The sequence below is a fragment of the Suillus clintonianus genome (assembly GCF_016758775.1).
Source record: "Suillus clintonianus strain FC179 chromosome Unknown DEU56scaffold_20, whole genome shotgun sequence".
Taxonomy (NCBI): domain Eukaryota; kingdom Fungi; phylum Basidiomycota; class Agaricomycetes; order Boletales; family Suillaceae; genus Suillus; species Suillus clintonianus.
In genome coordinates, this window is record NW_024539244.1 from 127,278 (window position 1) to 147,568 (window position 20,291).

Sequence of the window (20,291 nt, forward strand, 5' to 3'; positions counted from 1 at the left end):
TGACTTATCCCGTCGACAAGCGAGATGGGCTGAGTATATGTCTCAATACGACATGACAATAACTTACATCAAGGGCGAAGATAACACGGTAGCAGACGCACTCTCTCGTCGCACTGACGTTACCCCAGACAGCTCGCCCACCGTTGCCGGCATCCTATCAATATCAGCAGATAACTCGATCGTACAACGTATCAAGAATGGTTACACATCAGACCCCTGGTGCCAACGTTTACCATCCTTACTAGGATCCCTTCCCGGTCTAACCCAAGATGCAGAAGGTTTGTTTTATGTGGCTAACCGCCTCGTTATCCCGCGCATAGACAATCTGCGGGAATTTCTATTCCATCTAGCCCATGACGCGTCGGGCCACTTTGGGGCCGACAAAATGTACAGCTCACTATGTTCCGCTTACTATTGGCCAAACATGAGAAAGGACCTCACCAAATCCTACATACCGTCCTGTGCGCAATGTATGCGCAATAAATCTCGAACGACAGCAGCTCCTGGTCCCCTTCACCCGCTACCTGTGCCCGACGACCGTGGGGACTCCGTCGCCATAGATTTCATAGGAATCTCCCAGAAGACAGCGGCTTCAACATGCTCATCACCATGACTGACCGCCTTAATTCAGACATCAGACTTGTACCTTGTCGTGACAATGTATCGGCCGAACAATTCGCCACCTTATTTTTCGATAATTGGTATTGCGAAAACGGGTTACCCTTAGAGATCATCTCAGATCGAGATAAACTTTTCCTTTCTAAATTCTGGAAATCACTCAATAAATTGACAGGTGTCAAACTGAAAATGTCTTCCTCCTACCACCCTGAGACGGACGGTGTCAGCGAGAGAAGCAACAAGACCGTCAACCAATGCTTGCGCTATCACATTGATCGTAATCAGAAGGGATGAGTGAAGGCACTGCCCCGCGTGCGTTTTCATATTATGAGCGCGCTGAATACTAGCACGGGTTATTCGCCTTTTCAGTTGCGCACGGGACGTTCACCTCGAGTATTACCGCCGCTCATCCCCTCACACGCACCTCAGACAGGCACTGACGAAGACCGTGCACGCGCGTTGATCTCTCAACTAGAAAAGGACGTCTGGGAGGCTCAAGACAATCTACTAGCAGCAAAGGCAGCTCAGGCCGCATCAGCAAACAAACATAGATCGCAAGAGAAAACATTCGCTGTCGACGACCTCGTACTTCTCGCAACTAAGAACCGCAGAAGAGAATACATGCAAAAAGGAGATGGAAGGGTCGCCAAATTTATGCCACGCTTCGACGGACCATACAGAGTCGTAGACGCAAATCCTACAACGTCGACATACACCCTTGACCTCCCGAACTCACCTAACATTTGTCCAATGTTCCACATCTCACAACTTCGTCCTTTCGTTAGTATTCCCAACACGAGAACTGCCAAGACCCGGACCTGTCGTGACGGAGAACGGACAAGCTGAGAACTTTATAGATCGCATTGTGGACGAGCGGAAGGTGGGCCGTGGAAAGAAGTATTTGGTGCGCTGGGTTGGATATGGACCGGAAGATGATGAATGGCTCCCCCGCCGAGACTTGGACGACTGCGAAGCTCTAGACATCTGGGAGAAAGAAAGATCTCAAGGATAGTCGGGGAGGGTGTAAGCCTGGGCTTACCACACGTGACGAGCCGCTGATTGGACACGCCGAACTATGACGTGCTTGTTCGGATATTAGATATAAAGTCGTTGTTGTCTGTATCTTATCTCTACCTCTTACCTCCACTTCGAATCTAACTCTCATCCACGTTCCGTCTACCGTCTGAACCTTAGTGTTCTACCCTCTGGGTAGCTTCCACATTGTCAATATTATATAGGTATATCTACGGTTTTGTTATCGTTTCTTCCGATCGATCAATCTTTCGAAGCTTCGCATCGTATAGTGCACACATTGCATTGCATCCATTGCACTCTCGCAATGCAAAGGTAAGATACTACAATCTATATATCGGTATCTAACTTGAAGCACCACTATCTGTAAGGATGATGCATCATGTCTGCTAATTAGCAGCAACAAGTGATGCATCAACAATGCTCATTAGCATTCTCCGGTGATGCATTAATCGATGCTAACTAGCAGACACAACTCAGGCTGGCTAGCTAGGGCTAGATAGACTTGTATCACCCTAGCCCGGCAATTAAAAAGGTTTCCCCGGCCAATTAAGAGTACGATGTTGAATCGCGATCTTGATTAATTCACAGATGCATCGCGATCTTGACAGATGATGTAATACATGGGGAACAAGGCACTACTAACATGGGGAACAAGGCACTACCAGTACTATTCATCAAGGGGGATATCGGGGATGGTTAAGTCAGGTAATTGCAGCTCGCCTTGAGGAGATATGATGGGCAGAGGTAACTCCAGCGTCTGGGGCAGGTAAGGCGCCCAAAGACCGCGAAAATGACCTGCAAGCCTCCGACGGATGTCAGCCTGTCGCGCTGCATAAGCTCGTAAGCCTTCCGTATTAGCAGAGCTCTCCCCCACACAGCGACTTATCCGTTCTTCCCACCGCTGTACCTCCCACCCAAAAAATCGGATGACTCTCCCCATTTCTTCGGTCAACAATTCTACCTCTTCCATCCATCGTAGGGCTCTTGCACGGCTCTTGCACCATTCGATGCGCACGCCTGATAACGCATTAGTTCAAGATACGTCCAAATAATGACCAGGATACTTTACCGTCATCAGCACTCTCATAGCCGTTACAATCGAGGCCCTCCATCATCCAGATCCACGAAACCTGACGTCGTCCTTCTCCAATACCAAAGGGATCCACGAGGGGCTTGATATGCTCATCCGCCAGTTCCTGCAGCTTGCCATGCCAATCCTTCTTCCCCAGCAGCATAGCCAGGGACTTAAGCGCTGTCCAAGCTGACCTGTAGCGAATAACGCACATAGTGCGCCGGGCGTGGACACGAGCGAGGGCGTTCTGGCCTCGTGTATTAGCACCTTGGCCACGCATCCATTCACGCTTGAATGTCAGAAGCGAGCAGTGTATCCGAAGACACTGACGGAGCTCCTCGAGGGCGTCGTGGGCTTGTGCATACCGTAACTCCCACTCGTCATTCTGGAGGCGCTGATCACAGGGCTTGTTCCGTAGCTGCGAAGGTAGCCACAGTGTAATATCTTCAGCATTCTTCTGATCTTCGCGCCCTCCTTGAACCAGACTCCGTACCGCAGGCATGTAAAGAACCTGGACACCCTTCCACATCTCGATTTTACGGCGGAGCGAGTTGCGCTGCCGAACGAGGTTGCCCCGTTGTGTATCAGTGGAATGAAGACCCATAGACTTGATCAGAGAAGTAAGACGACGTCTTCAAAATTGTCAGCTGGATACGAGATTCTGCGGACGGCCACTTACTGTTCATCTTCAATATCAAGACCAGCTGCGATAAGTACACTGGGCGATATTTCCGGGTGTAAGGAGACGTCTACCCCATGCGCTAGCTCTTCAGCTTCCAGCTCGGCCAGTTTTAGTCGTGCGCCCGCTTGGGTGATTGCTACATGCACCGTCAGTGAAGGATTGCCAGTAAGTAAAGCACCCACCAATAGCTTTGGTTTCGAACGGATTAAGTATTGTGGTGTCGTTAGGATTCTCTTCCCAACCTTCCATTTCACTTAGCCACGCTGCGCGATGTTCGGGAGTAATCACGGCATCAAACTCCTCGAAAGCAGCTTGGTGTTCGGCCTTTTCAACGCGAGCATCTTTCATCTTATGGAGTAAAGATGCGCCCAACCCTACCACCTTCTTCCAGTTCCAGTCACCGAAGTGGTCGTCTAGGGTGTCTCGCCGACACCCGGGGCCCATGTTCTTTGTACTCGTAGCCACGGGATTGATGTTTGACCAGCCTCTTTCGGGGGCTTCACCATCCGTTCGACCAACAAAACGTGTGAAGTTGAATGAGAAGATCGTCTGGCACTTTGCGACGTGCGCGGGAAGGTGAAATTTTGGCACGAAGAAACGTACGACCTTCGAAAGGTAATCCAAATGATGTGAACGAGGGAGGGATTCCATGCGTGACCAGAGGTGTTTATGCCACTGACACGCAATATCGTAGGACACGTTTAACATTTTGACTGAATTGTCGCGCAAGCTAGAGAAAAAAAGATAATCCATGTTTATATACCTGTGCAATGATCAGACACGTTAACACGTAAGCGTGATGGGCCCTTCGACATACTTCTCGCCCTTTTGTAGATCGCCGACTCCGTTAGCACGCTTCATGTTGTGACGTGCGCAGTCCACCGTCCCAACGCCGGTGGCAGCCAGTCCCTGCGACAATTTAGTATCGGCCATATTTACCGCGTTATGACTGGAGCATGTACTCTTCTGTGAAACAGAGTAAGAAACATGCAAGAGAGTAAAACGGCGTCGCGTACCTCCTGTGCTCCTCCAAGATGTTGGGCTAGATAGGACTTGTAGTCGGTCTCCTCCACAAAATACGACCACCCTGTAGATAGACTGGGGTCTGCCTCGTCACTCGATACATTGCGCCTCTTTAAACGAAAGTTCGCGTCAATGGCCAAAAATGTGGCGTATAACCAACTGGATCACATAAGCCCATATATATACCCAAAAGTCTCTAATGCTTACCGGTTGGCTTTCGTTGCAAGTGCCCAGCCGTCGACCAAATTCTTACCAGGCTGTGGGCAAGCCGGGCAGACAACAACACACTCGCCTTGTGATGTGCCCTTAACGCCACTCGGCTCATGACCACGACCGAACCGTTTCAACATCTTAAGATGGCGCCATTCGCGAACCATTCGCAAGAACGCATTGTAGCGGTCCTAAAATCAAAGGTTAAGACAAGCAAGCAAGTGGATACAATGACGAAGCACCTTACCTTGGGTTTTGTGAGACCCGAGTTGTCCGTCAGACGAACTAGTGAGTGGTAAAATTCGTAGGCGGACGCTTTGGACTCGAATGATAGAATTTGGAAGTGACGCAGTAGTCGAAAGGTAGCTGCAGTCCTCGGATCAGTTGCCGTTGATGGGAACCATCCATGGCGAAGAAGCTGTCTGACATGCGAGTTCGAAGTTTCACAACCACAGAAATCCAACCCGAGTTCATGGATTCCGTTTGTGTCTATTAGCACGAACTCGTCTTTGGACACCTGTTGAGGGAGAATGCAGCGTTGGCCGACAGGATGCCCAAGCTGGACACGAAGGCCAAGATCCTTCAATGACACTGCCTGGAAAAAAACCCCAGTCCATTCCTGCGGATAACTTGATTATTTTTTTTTACGTTTTAGAATGATGGCACGTACCTGGATTCGATGGGTAGGAGATCGCAAGTGATTGGCCACAGTGCACCCACGACAGTATAACTGCAAATCATCGCAATCCAAACATCGAAATTGTGCAGGGGCACAACATTCCCCACACACATCGCTAGAACTATCACCACGCCCGTCTAATCGAATCAGTTCTGCAAGATAAGTGTCTCGTTCCTCCTTCCAAACAAGGATAGGGTTATCCTAAGCACCAGTTAGTAAACAAGGATAAGTATCCTGGAACGAGAGTCTCACTGCAGCCATCTGCTTGCGCCTTTGATGCAAGGTCTCATTGTCGCCCAAAATATCATCCATGGGCATGGAATCGTCATCGGCCGTAAAACAAAACAAGTCACCTTCATCAGGTGGGGCAGACTGGTGTGTAGATGGAGTTGATGGGAGGTTGCTTGTAATGTTGCGGCGCTCGAGCCGCATTGTCCCATCACGACGCCCTCCAAAAGTTACCGAGGTGTGCACTGCCTGTCGCGACCGTGAGGTAGTGGGTGGTGTATATACATTCAACCGAATGCGCTTCTGGTCACGGAGTTGCTTCCGTTGGTCGATTTCCCGCCATGCCCAGGGCGAGCGGACCGCCTGAATGATGCTATGTGGAGGCTGCTCGTCACCACCTAATAATGTCGATGTCAGTACATATATTGCGTTTATTGTGATATTGCTCACCTACAGATCCCTCAGACTGCATCCCTTCGCTGTCGTACGTGACACGGTGACTCAGGTTTGTTACGCCTTGGACTTGGGCCAAACCAAGAGAACGGGAAAGTTACCACAGTAGACGGGAACTGCCGACTGCATGGTTGGGTACACGTGCAACTCGCGTTCTGACTCAGGTTTGTTACGCCTTGGACTTGGGCCAAACCAAGAGAACGGGAAAGTTACCACAGTAGACGGGAACTGCCGACTGCATGGTTGGGTACACGTGCAACTCGCGTTCCGAACCCTAACCTAGAATTAAACAATAGGTAGCTGTGTACCACAAGCAGAGCCAAATATTTGCGAGTGTTATTCAACGGTGAGCTGCCCATGCAACTTCCTCCTGCTTTCTGTCTTGCAACTCCTTGACTTCCAGTCTTGCAACTCCCTGACTTCCGTCTGAAAGATCCTCCGATTGAGTCTCCGAATCCTAGGGTGTCCTCGATGTAGCAGGTCTACTGGTTCGAAAAGCTTCAAAAGCTACACATTTTCCCAGTGAGCACCACTTAATTCATTCCAGATTCCACTCATCGTTGATTTTACTCGTCCTTTACTCATTTGGTTGACAACAATGACCACCACGAGCACGGGCGACTCTCCTCCCGTGCCTGCAGCGCCCATTGTTGACAGTCTCAGTGATACTACTGGTAAGCGGTATCAAATTTTCAAGTGGACAACTGATACTGAATCTTGGACCGTAGATTCTCTCTCTGCTCTTTTTGAGCATTTGAACATTTCAGGGCCTACCGCGGTTGCGCTGACTGTTGCTCTCCGCGGGTTCATACAGGACACTGTTGTTGCTACAGTGCGCAAAGTTACTGTGGACGCTGGTGTCAGCGTGTCGTCTGCTCCCATTGAGACATATGGCATTGATGATCCTGCCACTGCCACCCCGCCTGTTGATGCCACCACAGCTATCCCGCCTGTTGACGCCACCACAGCTATCCCACCCGTTGACGCCACCACAGCTACCCCGCCTGTTGATGCCACCATAGCTATCCCGCCCGTTTACGCCACCACAGCTACCCCGCCCGTTGATGCTAACACAGCTACCCTGCCTGTTGGCATTGGGGGTGTGGCTGCTGGCCTTCCTGCTGTGTATACTCGGCTATATGGTGGCATTACATATGATGTTCCAGCGCCCAATGCTTCAGGGCCCTATTACTGGGTCACCCGCGGTCGCCGTGTCGGCATCTTTTCTACTTGGTGCATTTCATCCACTTTATTTTTCGTTGGATAGCTTGACCAATTCCTGACTAGGCAACGCACTTCCTCGCATGTCATCGGCGTTAGTCGGGCTTCGTTTTCCAAGGTTCGTTCGATTGCCGAAGGCGTGCAGCTGATGGAGAATGCAATTGATAGTGGGGAAACTGAGTGGTTGGTTTGAGAGTGGCACGTCGCCACCGCTTCTACCGTCTATCACAATAGTATACTAGTTGTATTGCACTTGATACTACGCTTGTGGAATTGAGAATTGAAAATTGCGTCTGCGCTCGAATAACTACTGCGCTTCAACAAACTTCGAGGACTGCACAGAGCTCAGCTGGCAGGTGGGAAGAGAAGATAAGTCGAAGACCAGAACGAATAACTACTGCGCTTCAACAAACTTCGAGATAAACTGTACAGAGCTCTGGCAGGTGGGAAGAGAAGATAAGTCGAAGACCAGAAGTCGAAGCACACCAACCAGGTTGCAACGACGCCGGTGGAGCATCGGACACCGCGGACTCGTGGAAATACACGCACACTTGTGGACCTGGACCAAGCTGCAGTATAGCTGAGACTGAAGTGAGTAAGCCACAAGTATTGAGATATGTTACGAATATGACATGTGTAGTGCTGAGGTCGTCTAGTTGTCGCTATCTAAGTTCTGTAGTCCAAAGGAATTTGTGCGAGTTCAAAAGCAGTAAGCTCAGCTAAAGATGAAAGGAATTAATAATGGTAGTTCTATGACTCCTATTCGAATTCTGTTAGTTCATTCGAGTCGGCCTATGTACTAGGTGGATTGATTATACTGAACTTAAGACAAAATGATCCATGGAATCTATGTGAAAGGGCTTGCAACAGTAATATTGTACGTCTATAGCTGGGATTCTAGTGTTTTATCCGAGCAGCCAGAAAGTATCTGTCATGATATTACTGAGGCTTGACTTCGTAAATCTCCGATTAATATCTTTTGACAAGTTGAAGTTGTTGATTCAATACTGTCACTGGCACGCTGCTTCATTGCAATTCACTGCCACTCACTCATGGCTCGCCCACGACTATACAAGACTGAAGAGGAACGGCTCGAAGCTGCCCGCCGCTACAATCGAAAATACTATGAGAAGTATAATTCCTGCACGAATTCAAGACTAAATGCTAATGAACGCAGGAACAAGAAGGCGATTGGGCTCAAGATGGCCATGAACTATCGTCACAAGAGGGACAACACTAAGTCGAAGCATAGAGATTTCGCAAGCACATCCACGGCCCCCAAGTATGTACTTTAACATTTATACCATGACTGAGCCCACCGTCAATTTGCCGATCCTTACTACTCTATAGACTGACTCGGAGTCCCTCTCCACCAGCATACGAGAACTGTGTTATGTGCGACCATTCATTCATATAGTTTCTGATACCACTGACTTAATACTATATTCTTCATAGATACAATATCAAGGACGCTCAATCCCACCTTGTTGTAATTTCTGCCGAACTTGAAGCTCTGTGCATTAAGATGGTACAGGACTTTCAAGACAACCGAGAAGCCGTACAGGCATGCCTTTCCCAACATCTTCAGACTCTGGAGCGCATCCAGGAATACTTGCGTTCTGCAAATTTGGACGACAATCATCACCCAAATGCCAGTGATCCGGGTCGCACAGCAGCGGTTGGTGTGATGTGTCGGCACAAGGCGATCACAATGGCTACAGAGGAATTATGGTGCTACTCAGCTACGAGGGAAATAGATGAAGAGATGCCTTTGAAATACATTCGCGGAGGTTTGTTATACCAGACCATAGTGTAAACTTTTGCAATGTAAGCCCTATGAGCGCAGTGGCTCTATTCCATCACTGATCTTATTAAGGCCGAGCTTCGACGTCCAGCTGCTTCGAAGGGAGGAACAGGGACACAGTTCCTCTTATCGATACTCTACCATGTCCATTGTAAGAAACATTCATTTTTGCTCCTTATCCACAGCTGATCAGCTCAAAGAACATGGTGCCCGCATCCAAGCCTCAGCCTACATCTATCAAGAAGAAAAAACCCTTGTGGGAGGTTCAAGACGAATTTCTGCAGAAATTGTCACCTGAATACTTCAGGATTCGGGATGAGAAGGATCGTGTTGTTTTCTTCAACAACCTCTTTGCACGCTTTTTTGCACGATGGCCAGAGGAGCAGACACTGTTTCCCGGTGTCACTCGACTCTCTGCAGAGCAGGCTGTCGCCGTTGCTCGGTCTGTGAAGAGGCACGAGAAGGTTGTACATACTATTGTCACGCCTTCACAAACACACTGCTGATGTGCATTGCAGGGTCTATACCGATGGTTCAAATCGGCTGAAAGGCGTCGTCCAAGACACTTGCCATAGGGCCTGGGAGGCCGAATGGATCGAGTCCATCTTTGGACAAAGTTGAAGTTTCTGGAGCGTGTTTCGAAGATTTGCCATCGTTCGCTTAAACAGTTAGATAGCACACTGATGAATGTTATTTCTTGCTTCCACCGGTGATTTGTTACTATATGCAAATCATTGTCAGAAGAGCTGTACGTCCGTCTGGCTTGCATGTTGCTTCGTTGATATGTGGGTGTTTCAACAGGTTTCTCCACCGTTCACCCAACACCATTCACCCAATGTCGATGTCTCAGATCCGAGTGCTGACGCGCAAGCAGCGCGATATGCTCAAAACGTTTCTTCCTGGATATGTACTTGTCAACTCGGGGACAGCGGAAGAGACAGCATTTTGGGAGTCTGTTTACTCCAAGTGGTTTGAAACCTGGCCAGAACATGATGTTCACTATGCGGATATACCACCTGATCAATTATCCGGCCTGCAACAGGCATTGCTCAATACTGCTATTGAGCGTCGTTGCCGCGTAAGTCAGTCCCTTGCACTTGATCCCCCCATATTCATTTTTTGCGTGTGTAGAGGATTAAATTGTTCATCCAGATGAACCACTTGTGTGGGAGTTCCGACAAGGCGACTTTGCGGGCACACTTTCCCATCAGGAAGACACGAAGGTTTGCCATTCTACTCATAGACGTACGGGTTGGGTTTAATATATATCAGGGCGTAGACTTGAACAGCATATGTAGTGTGCAAAAGAGTGGGTGGGAGCGGAGGTACTAGACGGCGTCGTTATACTCGTGGTTTATGCGACATGTTGACCGCTCATGCAGCGAGTAGACAGTCCCATCGTAGACACAGTGTGGGGACAGGATGTAGTACATGCGATGCATCTTGAAAAAATAATTAGATTAAATTGGTATATATCTCGATTGTCAGGAACTGCGACTCGGCCTCATGCAGACTGGAAAGACCGAGGTATTAGGACGAAGAATGAGGTGTTACCTTGCTTACCTACCAAATATTTCTGTCTCTGTCCCCCGGATACGTTAATGTGCGTGCAGAGTCCTTTTCCTTGGTGTGTGCTGATCAGTGTTGTGACAGATGCCACAGAAAAAGTGGGCTACACCAGAACAGGAGGAATTCCTCCTCGGTCACTTTCCGGAATTCCGCAAACATGCCGTGGTCAAGCGCTACCGGGATTTTTTGAAGCGTGTTGGTATAGAATGGTTCCAACGCTGGCCCGAGCGCCAAGCATTGTTCCCAGAGTTCCCGGCTGACCATGTCTACACGGCCGAGGAAGAGCAGAAACTGGCAGCGGGCATAGAGACTCGTCATCAGGCAAGTCAGGGATACGTTCACCGCACAAAACAAACATGTACTCACCGAATCTTGAACAGCAAATTGCCTCCTGGTTCAGATGGCAGAATAATCCTATCCGCCTAGGCCGATCAGCTGCTGTAAGAGGGGTGCTGAAATTTGACACGGTGTTAGCTGGGGGTGTCAATCTGAAAGGAACCCGCGCACCGCAGAAAATTGATGTATACTCCAACAAGTACTACAAAGAAAAAATCAAGCATGCTGCAGACGACGCCATCGAGAAGGAACATATTACCAACAGAGGCCCGAAACTGCAAAAGCGCCGCGAGATCACGCGTCGTATATATTCAGACGAAAGCGAAGCTGTCAAAGCCAAGATTGACAAGAAGTATGAAAAAATCAAGGCAAGATATGTGAAACAACGCCAACGCCTAAAGTCAGGGAAGCCACCAAAAATTGACGACATGTCAAAAATCAAGTACGTACCTTTACCACATGATCGAACACGTTGTTCTCACCGCATTCATTTAATAGGGCTATTCAGGAGCTCGGTCCCATGCTTGATCGGGTCCTCAAGTACCTTAGTCATATGACAGGAGGGTGGAAGTTTAGCGTGTTGATGGGGGGTCACGATCCTAGCACAGGTGAAGTGTCAGTATTTAAGTGAGTATGAAGATTCGATACCCTAGGAAAGTTGTGCTTACGATGGATTCCCGCTACTCCAAGCTACCACGTGGGAGAAGTCGAAAGTGGTGCGCAGTTCGACCAGGTGTACGGCAAGTTCGATGCTGTGCAGAGTGCCTTCCTAGAATTTGTTAAAAATTCTATCAGTAAGCTTGAACATACTAATTCAAAGACGAAGCTTACCATCGAACTAGTTTTCGATTCTACGTCATCGCAAGAGCCTGAGTCAGACGAAGATGAAGATGAAGAACCGTTGTCGGACTTAGACGAAGATGAGGGGTGGGGAAAGAGCGGTGACGAGAGTGGGCAGGGTCTCTATCGCATGACTCCTCAATCCGATGGAGGGGTCAATCTACCTCCCAATGATAATCCCCCCAGTTACGCAAATACCACCAGTGATGCATCATTCAATGCATCATTCGGTCTCGATTCTCAGGCAGCCGCAACCCACCTGGACAACATAGACTTTTCAGTCCTTGATCCGCCGGCCGACCCCATCATAACAGGCGACATAGATTTTTCAGCGTTCGATCCGACAGCATTCCTTGCTGTGATGAACGATCCCGCCTACACTGACTTGCTCAATTCCTCCGACGCGCCTCCCGTGGATTCGCATCCCAATGCGTATTTGTCGGAATCAATCACGCAGACTCCGGAGGTCCTTCTTCCTCCCAGAAACAACGAGGAGGTCCTTCTTCCTCCAGGAAACAATGAGGAGGTCCTTCTTCCTCCAGGAAACAATGAGGAGGTCCTTCTTCCTCCCGGAAACGACGACTACACCAATGTGCCTGCTGCTCCCCATGGCAGGCGCAGAAATCGCGTCGACGGAACTCAAGCACCTGCACCATCCACAGAACAACAAGCCCCACGTCTGCGTGTACGAAACAGTGTACCATTCAATCCACGCGAACGCGACAATGAGATTGGTGCCTCAACACGTCATATTCCTACTTCCGTTGCTGCGAAGGATAAGCGGAAAAATGCCGAGAACAACTCTGGTTCGCACAAGTACGCACATCCTTTTGTGTTCATGAGTGACGCTGATATCTTCATCGCAATAGAAGGGCGCGACAACGTTAAAATGAGTAAGGTCGAGATATGTACTTGTAAATTTTATTAGTGTTTCTTGCTTGAAACGATATAGTATGCATGCAATACGAGTAATTTTCTTGATCTCTGCACAAAACGGAAGCATAAGACAAACAAGATTAGAAAAGATGATTTTCATTGGTCGACTACTACAGATGACTTCGAAGACTAGCAAAAACTTAAGAGAAATCAGGTGAACAGTGTTAGTGGGACTTAGTGAATAAAAAGTTCGAAAATGACGTCATTCTGTGCGATGGTCTTCCGATGCAGTACTTTGTATTACTATATTGGATGAGTAGCTGAGGCACCAACAACCAAAGCAGTTCGAATAGCATTACTAAGCAAAGGAAGCAAGGTACGAAAGGGAAGCGGTATGAGTAAGCAGGTGGAGGCAAGGTACAAAGTAGGGAAGCAGGGGACAAGGTATTAGTAAGCAAGGGAAGGGACGAGGTATTTCTCCTGACGGCGGCATCAGTAATACATCTTCCCTATTGGGATTTTAAAGGCATTAGTAAGCAAAGGAAGCAGGGGGCGAGGTATTTATTTTGATGCATTACTGATGCATCACTTTCCATATTGGAATTTAGCATCGTTGATGCATCACAGAATGTCTGCTAGTTGTCCTAATGTAATGCATTAAAACTACAGCATGGCCTGCCGTGTTGAAGCTTAGTGCGTTCTCTTTCCATGATTGTTAGTGTATCTCATCCTTCGCTGTGATTCTCTGCAAGAATTTTGTATCAGCTATTATTGAGGGTCGTCACAAATGTAAGGGCAAGTCTACTTCTGGAACGTTCGGGGAGGAGATGCTACATGACATCGGGTATGTGACACTTTGTGTGTAATACTGAATATGATACGACCACGACGTAGAGACATGCAATTAGGATTGTGTGTCGAGGGATCAGTTTTGAGTGGAACGTGCCGGGCTCCGGTGAGTAGTATGGTGCCGTCACTGAACTTCGCCGAGGCTGTTCACATTTATCTACTACAGAATGGCACTGCTTCCAGCACTTCACCGCGTGCTATATGGGTGGATTAAGGATACACGAAGATGCTGAGAGTAACTGGCACAAGATCCATCGCGTCAATTTTCCTACTAGCCGTTCTCAGTTCTCTGAGCACCTCGTTTGGGTTTGGGGAGTTTTAAGAGCCATCATAATCGCTTTCTGCAGTGAGTAATACTTTACCTGCCGACGCTGATTAGAACAGTTCATGATCACAATTAGGTGGTACGTGCCGGATCACATTTATTTGACTCCGTACTAGAATAAAATTTATCCGGGCGGTCGCCCAACTTGAAGTCTCAAACTGTAATCGAGGCGTACATAAGTTGTGCACGCACGCCTCAGTCTGTCGTTCTGGCGCTGGCGAATTGGTACACAGGAAACCCAACCCAACTCGCCAGCGCCAGTGATGCACACGCCAAAATTGATGGTGCGCACACGCAGGAACTTCTCTATCTCAGATTTCACCTCATTAGCAGACGAGTCGGGGGGTCCTTCTTTGGTAATTCCCCTTCTCTCACTTTGCATTGACTCACCCAAGTGACACTCGTTTGTTGGTATCAAGTAGCCCAATCCGGGTGGTCACACACGTTCTGATGCTGGTAGGTCGATTCTACCTGTTGCTAACGAAACGTATGCTACAAGATGCTGATGCCTCCTCAAGTAACTCTAGGTTGACTGTACATATGACGTCAGAAGTTAGACCGGCAGGAGAAATATCACGGTCAACCACTTCTAAGTTCTTACTGTGTTCACCCATCTATGGTCAGTTTCTCTGCAGCTACATTTATTCCTCTCTGGCTAACTCGAGGGGCTATGTCATGAGATCGACAACTCATCCAAACAATTGAGGCTGATGCAGCCACGCGGGCACAAGGCGAGTTTATTCCGTCAACGTGCTGTTTACCCTAGTCGTGCATCAGCTTGGCAGCAGTTTCCCTGGAAAGCGGGTCTCAGACAACGACATGTACACGATAATTCTCGCATTACTCTTGACCTGAATTTTTGGCCCTCGGCACTTGGCATCAGAATCATTCAAAGATCGAAACATTCAAGTCGAATTCAAATCACTTCAATCAGATATCATTCACATTCCATTTATACGCACATATGTTCCTTCACATTTACGACCCATCGGAATTCGCATGCATAATCATACCTGCTGTATAACATCCTACTGATGTATAATCTTTTCTTGCTGTCCGTTACTACTGTTTGCACGCTCATGTACCTAACTACTCATCCAGTCCAGAGGACAATCATAACACTGAAACCAGAAGGATGTGTGAACTACCGCAATGATGCATCACGCGCCCTGCCCGAGATCAACTGCACCTTTGTTCCCTATCAGAGTAAACCGCGCCCCTTCCTCTCCTGCTTTCGTGGCGCCCACAGTGGGAGATAAGCCGGATGAACCCAAAATGCCCGCTTTCATAATAGCCTTGGCGAGAACGGCAACGTGAATCTCCGCATGAGACGTAAAATGCGACATGAGGCCAGTGACGTAGCTTGAATTGGGTCAAATCAACTTTGGGACAAAATCGAGAGGAGATAGCGTACCCAAGTATGGTCTCTGCGAGCCTTTTATCAGCACGTTCTGCCCCTTTGAAGACAGCCGGGCGGAAGACGATAGTGTCCGCGTACCCAAGGCGTGCTATGTCTAGTTCGGTGAGACCTTTTGATCTGAAAGAAAGAAAGTCAGAGGAGGGAATGAGGAAGAGCGGGCTATAGTGATGCTTGCGTACCTCATATACATGAATGAAGAGGAAGGATTAGCGGCCCCAGACTATATTCTTATCAATCCATATGGTGTGCAGCACATATTTGGTAATGAACCCACCGAAAGATACACGACACGTTGTTTGTGTGTCGGATCATCCGTCTTTGCAGCTTTACAGGCGTTCACCACATACCTGCATCACAAAATACGTATGAGACGGAACCGAGTATGACAACAAATGAACTCACTCTCTGTCGATCTTCTCGAACATTTCTGCGCTCCCTGCCCGCGCACGAGTCGTTCCAAGGGTGACGAAGACGACATCCCACCGTCCGTCCTTCAACCCTGCTACTTCCAAGTTCTCAAAGTCGATTGTTTTCTGCTCGAGTTTGCCTCTGTTCTGTGGAAGGTCGGCTTCTGGTGTTACTCGTCTGCTATATTCGCCAACTTTAGACCATTCGTTGTGTGAGAGAAGCTCGCGAAGGAGGTGTTTTCCTGTTGCGCCTGTTGCGCCGAGAATGAGAGCTGTCGACATGGTGTGCACTGTCTCTGCGAGTCATTGACATGATGCAACTTAAAGTCTTAACCCCAGGTCTGCCGATACGTGCGTAGGGCGTCGGCATGTTGCCTCAGGGCCAGGTGAAATTGACGCGTGTCCTGCAGGAATATTGGTCATGGCAAGGTTGTGGCAAGGGGTAAAATGGTCAGGCCTCCCTTGCCACTGCATGGCGAATTCGAAGCTGCACATCCATCACGTCTGTGGTTCGAATCTCCCCAGTGCCAAGCCTCTATTGAATAAACGGCATATTGGTTCCGGCGGCGGACCCAATATGGCTGTGCTAACCGTAACATAATCGGGTTATGATTTGGGGCGGTTCGGTCAAGGTCTCAATAGGTATGGAAAGTTTCAGAGCGCCCGTGCCGGTTCAACAGTTCTCACAGCGTTCGAGTTTCAGCGCTTATCGGGCAACCCAGGTGTGAATACATCGAGCACGTTACTCGGACTGATGTGTGAAATGTTTGATCAAGACATGGGCAGAACAATGTATTATTGTGTCTACATATAAACGACACCTAAAGGACGAGTTCAAGATGCTGTTGAGGTTGTCATGGACACCACTATCAGCGAGGATGCAGTTGAGACTCGAAAGCCGCTCACAAACCTCGCGAGATGCAGTCCTCCGAAACCTCCAAAACTACGCCCAATATTCCTCCAAAACCTCACCAATATTCCTCTCAAACCTCGCGCAACAGAACATGCCACGACCTCGTTACATATTCCTCCCGTGGACTCGTGAGGCGCGGAGTAAGCGCTACAGAGGACTGAGGTGTTCTTCAGTTCACAGAAGAGGAGGGCCACGTACCTCGAGAGGAATGTGGCTGGAAATGGGCGGGAGGTTCTTTCAGGAGGGACGTCTTGGAGATAGGTCAGCGCAGACCAAGAAACCCAGTCTGAATGACCGTGGGAAGGTCTAAAAAGCGCTGCCAAGGAATACGCTCGATCCAAGGTGATTAGTGTGATATGATCTTATAACACATCAAGGATAGTTTCACCTCGAGTGCCAGACTCCTCTCGGGCACTGCACTGCAGCGCTCACCATATCATTTCCTCTACAGGTTTCTACCATTTCAGTAATTTTTATGTGCGTGTATATTCCAATTCAAACATATCTGGTAACCTGGATTTCGTGCTCATGAAAGGCACAGACTCGTCTTCGCACAATTGCGTTCGTCGGCTTCATCCTCTCTGTGTTCTTGACAATCATCGTGTAACTTGATTACGGTAGCATGGTGGACAGGGTGGAAAAGCGTCGAGAGGCCTTGCAAAGATGTCCCCCCGGTCATGCTAATCGATCACGGTCTCTCAGCAAACTTGCCACCAGCCTTTATCACAGATTCGAGCAGCGGGGCATCCCATCTGACATTGATGAGGCCATTGAGCTCTATCGGGCTGCACTACTCCTTTTCCCCCCCGGTCATTCTGATCGATCAACGTCTCTCAACAATCTTGCCAATAGCCTTCAAAACAGATTCAAGCAGCGGGGCATCCCATCTGACCTTGATGAGGCCATTGAGCTCTATCGGGCTGCACTACTCCTTCGTCCCCCCGGTCATTCTGATAGACCATCGTCTCTCAACAATCTTGCTATCAGCCTTAATGGCAGATTCAGGCAGCGGGGCATCCCATCTGACGTTGATGAGGCCATTGAGCTCCATCGGGCTGCACTACTCCTTCGTCCCCCCGGTCATTCACTTCGGTCAGCGTATCTGAACAGTCTTGCCCTTAGCCTTCATGACAGATTCAGGCAGCGGGGTGTCCCGTCTGACGTTGATGAGGCCATTGGGCTCCATCGGGCTGCACTACTCCTTCGTCCCCCCGGTCATTCTGATCGATCAACGTCTCTCAACAATCTTGCCAATAGCCTTGATGACAGATTCGAGCAGCGGGGCATCCCATCTGACCTTGATGAGGCCATTGAGCTCCATCGGGCCGCACTACTCCTTTTTCCACCCGGTCATTCACTTCGATCATTGTCTCTCAACAATCTTGCCGTCAGCCTTCAATACAGATTCGAGCAGCGGGGTGTCCCGTCTGACCTTGATGAGGCCATTGAGCTCAATCGGGCTGCACTACTCCTTTGTCCCCCCGGTCATTCAGTTCGATCATTGTCTCTCAACAATCTTGCCGTCAGCCTTCATGACAGATTCAAGCAGCGGGGTGTCCCGTCTGACCTTGATGAGGCCATTGAGCTCCATCGGGATGCACTACTCCTTCGTCCCCCCCGGTCATTCAGTTCGATCAACGTCTCTCAACCATCTTGCCCTCCGTCTTCGAGACAGATTCAAGGAGCGGGGTACCCTGTTTGACCTAGACGAAGCATTTGGGCTGTATGTGCAACTCTCCTACCTATCTCATGCCGTCTCTCGCAGCGATCTTACTGCTGCCAAGTCATGGGTCACCTCTGCCGAGGAGATGAACCATGAATCTGCATTGCTTGCCTATCAAACTGCATTGAAATTCCTAGATCAGCTTGTTACTATATTGTCGTCTTCTCCGCGCCATTTTGATGTTGTCAAGGTGGCCATAGCTTCGCTTGCCATGGACGCTTTCTCGTGCAGCGTTCGTCATGGCGCGCTAACAACTGCTGTGGAAATGGTGGAGCAAGGCCGTGCAGTATTCTGGACCCAGCTGGCACGCTTGCGCTCACCACTCGATGAACTTTCCCTGTCCGGTGACACCGGCGCAGCCTTGGAGAAAGAGTTCAAACAGCTGAGCTTTGGCCTTCGTAGCGCGTTTGATCAGTCTACAGAAGAGCAGTCCCCACAGATACGACAACTGACCATCCAATGGAATGATGTGGTCTCCCGAATCCGCATGCAGCCCGACTGTTCTCGGTTTCTCTTGCCCCCACTGTTTTCTGATCTCCAGAAAGCCGCTGCAGAGGGTCCGGTCATCATTGTCAATGCTAGTGAGTACAGCTGCGACGCCTTAATTGTCCTAAGCAGCCAAGATCCTGTCCACGTTCCACTTGATATCACGCGTACCGAAGTCTCCGAGTTGTCCTCCGAGTTTCGGTCTGTCGCAGAGCAATTTGGTTGTTCCGATTATCAACTCAAGCTCGTGGGTATCCTCCGCAAGCTTTGGAATCATGCCGTTGACCCCGTGGTCCAAGCCCTTAGGGTGTCTAATGTTCACCCTGGCTCACGTATCTGGTGGTGTCCCACAGCTGAATTCACTCTGCTTCCTCTACATGCAGCAGGACCCTACGAGAGGAAGAAAGATAATCTGTCTCAGATTTACATCTCCTCTTATACCCCCACTTTGGCGACACTAGTTCGTGCAAGAGAGCGCGTTTCTCGATATGCGTCAACACAATATTTTGTTGCAATTGGTCAAGCGAATCCGGAAAGAGGGAAGGAACTCAGACATGTCGCTCCTGAGTTAGCCGCCATAGCTCAGTGTCTCGTACCCATCGTGTCATCCTTCACATCACTCCGAGACAGTCTCGCAACAGTGCAGGGTGCACTCGATGCCCTAAACCATAACCAGTGGCTCCATCTCGCCTGCCATGGAATGCCGAATCGAACACAACCGTTCGACTCTTCCTTTGCGATGCGCGATGGGCCGTTGATGATCAAGGACATCATCCGGTCCAACTGGCAGAATCCAGAATTTGCGTTCTTATCAGCCTGCCACACTACCGTGGGCGATGAGGAGAGTCCCGACGAATCGATCCATCTCGCCGCAGCAATGCAAATATCTGGATTTCGCAGTGTCATAGGTTCCATGTGGTCTGTTGACGATGATGTTGCACGGCAGGTTGTGTCTGTTTTTTACCGCAACCTGATTGATGGCTCAGGGAGATTGGACTGTACACGCGCTGCAGTAGCGTTGCACGAGGCTGTGAAATCGCTGCGCAAGAAGATTCCACTAGAACAGCAAATCGTGTTTGTCCACATAGGTGTCTAGTTTGATTGATTTGTCATATCATTGTATTTTTTGTTATCCTGATTGCTTTCATTCCCTCGTTGTCCCCCCACCTGGATCTCAGTTACTCACATCATGTCTGCACGATACTTTTGTTTTTGCATTGTGTACTAGTACTGCAAGCATCGTTCCGTTGAATAAAAATACATTGCTTTGTCGAACATACACTTAGTACGTTCTCTTTCCGTGGCCGTTAGTGTGTCTCATCGTTCGCCGTGCTTCTCTGCAAGCAATTTGTATCAGCTATATTGAAGTCGTCACAGATGTACATGGGCAAGTCTACTTCTGGAAAGTTCAGGCAGGAAACGCTACATGACATCGGGTACAAGACAGTTTGTGTATAATGCCGAAGATGATACGACCGCGACGTGGAGATGTGCAGTTGTGATTGTGTGTCGAGGGATCAGT

General features: G+C 49.0%; 6 protein-coding genes across 6 annotated transcripts; 4 read left to right on the forward strand and 2 right to left on the reverse strand.

Annotated features, from left to right (window-relative positions):
- Positions 1 to 2,320: 2,320 nt before the first annotated feature.
- Positions 2,321 to 5,751, reverse strand: DEU56DRAFT_937900 (uncharacterized protein; the record flags this gene model as incomplete). The annotated part of the gene is made up of 10 exons (XM_041358836.1): positions 2,321 to 2,670; positions 2,723 to 3,357; positions 3,405 to 3,543; positions 3,590 to 4,170; positions 4,225 to 4,373; positions 4,424 to 4,589; positions 4,638 to 4,831; positions 4,888 to 5,259; positions 5,311 to 5,520; positions 5,572 to 5,751. The coding sequence occupies 10 exons, from the start codon at positions 5,749 to 5,751 to the stop codon at positions 2,321 to 2,323; spliced, it is 2,976 nt and encodes a 991-aa protein (XP_041210628.1).
- An 847-nt stretch (positions 5,752 to 6,598) lies between these two features.
- Positions 6,599 to 7,414, forward strand: DEU56DRAFT_910593 (uncharacterized protein; the record flags this gene model as incomplete). Its single annotated transcript, XM_041357194.1, has 3 exons — positions 6,599 to 6,674; positions 6,729 to 7,233; positions 7,288 to 7,414. The coding sequence occupies 3 exons, from the start codon at positions 6,599 to 6,601 to the stop codon at positions 7,412 to 7,414; spliced, it is 708 nt and encodes a 235-aa protein (XP_041210629.1).
- Positions 7,415 to 8,273: 859 nt separating this feature from the next.
- DEU56DRAFT_910594 (uncharacterized protein) lies at positions 8,274 to 9,600 on the forward strand (the record flags this gene model as incomplete). Its single annotated transcript, XM_041357195.1, has 6 exons — positions 8,274 to 8,503; positions 8,572 to 8,616; positions 8,677 to 9,033; positions 9,098 to 9,176; positions 9,226 to 9,492; positions 9,544 to 9,600. The coding sequence occupies 6 exons, from the start codon at positions 8,274 to 8,276 to the stop codon at positions 9,598 to 9,600; spliced, it is 1,035 nt and encodes a 344-aa protein (XP_041210630.1).
- Positions 9,601 to 9,860: 260 nt separating this feature from the next.
- Positions 9,861 to 12,658, forward strand: DEU56DRAFT_910595 (uncharacterized protein; the record flags this gene model as incomplete). The annotated part of the gene is made up of 8 exons (XM_041357196.1): positions 9,861 to 10,103; positions 10,157 to 10,270; positions 10,679 to 10,930; positions 10,975 to 11,372; positions 11,429 to 11,557; positions 11,621 to 11,724; positions 11,773 to 12,586; positions 12,640 to 12,658. The coding sequence occupies 8 exons, from the start codon at positions 9,861 to 9,863 to the stop codon at positions 12,656 to 12,658; spliced, it is 2,073 nt and encodes a 690-aa protein (XP_041210631.1).
- Positions 12,659 to 14,912: 2,254 nt separating this feature from the next.
- On the reverse strand, positions 14,913 to 16,213 carry DEU56DRAFT_236047 (uncharacterized protein). The gene is made up of 5 exons (XM_041345223.1): positions 15,643 to 16,213; positions 15,515 to 15,587; positions 15,420 to 15,460; positions 15,235 to 15,357; positions 14,913 to 15,182 (listed from the first exon to the last, which is right to left on the reverse strand). The coding sequence occupies exons 1-5, from the start codon at positions 15,927 to 15,929 to the stop codon at positions 14,981 to 14,983; spliced, it is 726 nt and encodes a 241-aa protein (XP_041210632.1). The 5' UTR covers positions 15,930 to 16,213; the 3' UTR covers positions 14,913 to 14,980.
- A 273-nt stretch (positions 16,214 to 16,486) lies between these two features.
- On the forward strand, positions 16,487 to 20,035 carry DEU56DRAFT_900110 (CHAT domain-containing protein; the record flags this gene model as incomplete). The annotated part of the gene is made up of 6 exons (XM_041356503.1): positions 16,487 to 16,700; positions 16,741 to 16,821; positions 17,012 to 17,037; positions 17,096 to 17,163; positions 17,194 to 18,180; positions 18,236 to 20,035. The coding sequence occupies 6 exons, from the start codon at positions 16,487 to 16,489 to the stop codon at positions 19,863 to 19,865; spliced, it is 3,006 nt and encodes a 1,001-aa protein (XP_041210633.1). The 3' UTR covers positions 19,866 to 20,035.
- Between the last annotated feature and the right edge of the window lie 256 nt (positions 20,036 to 20,291).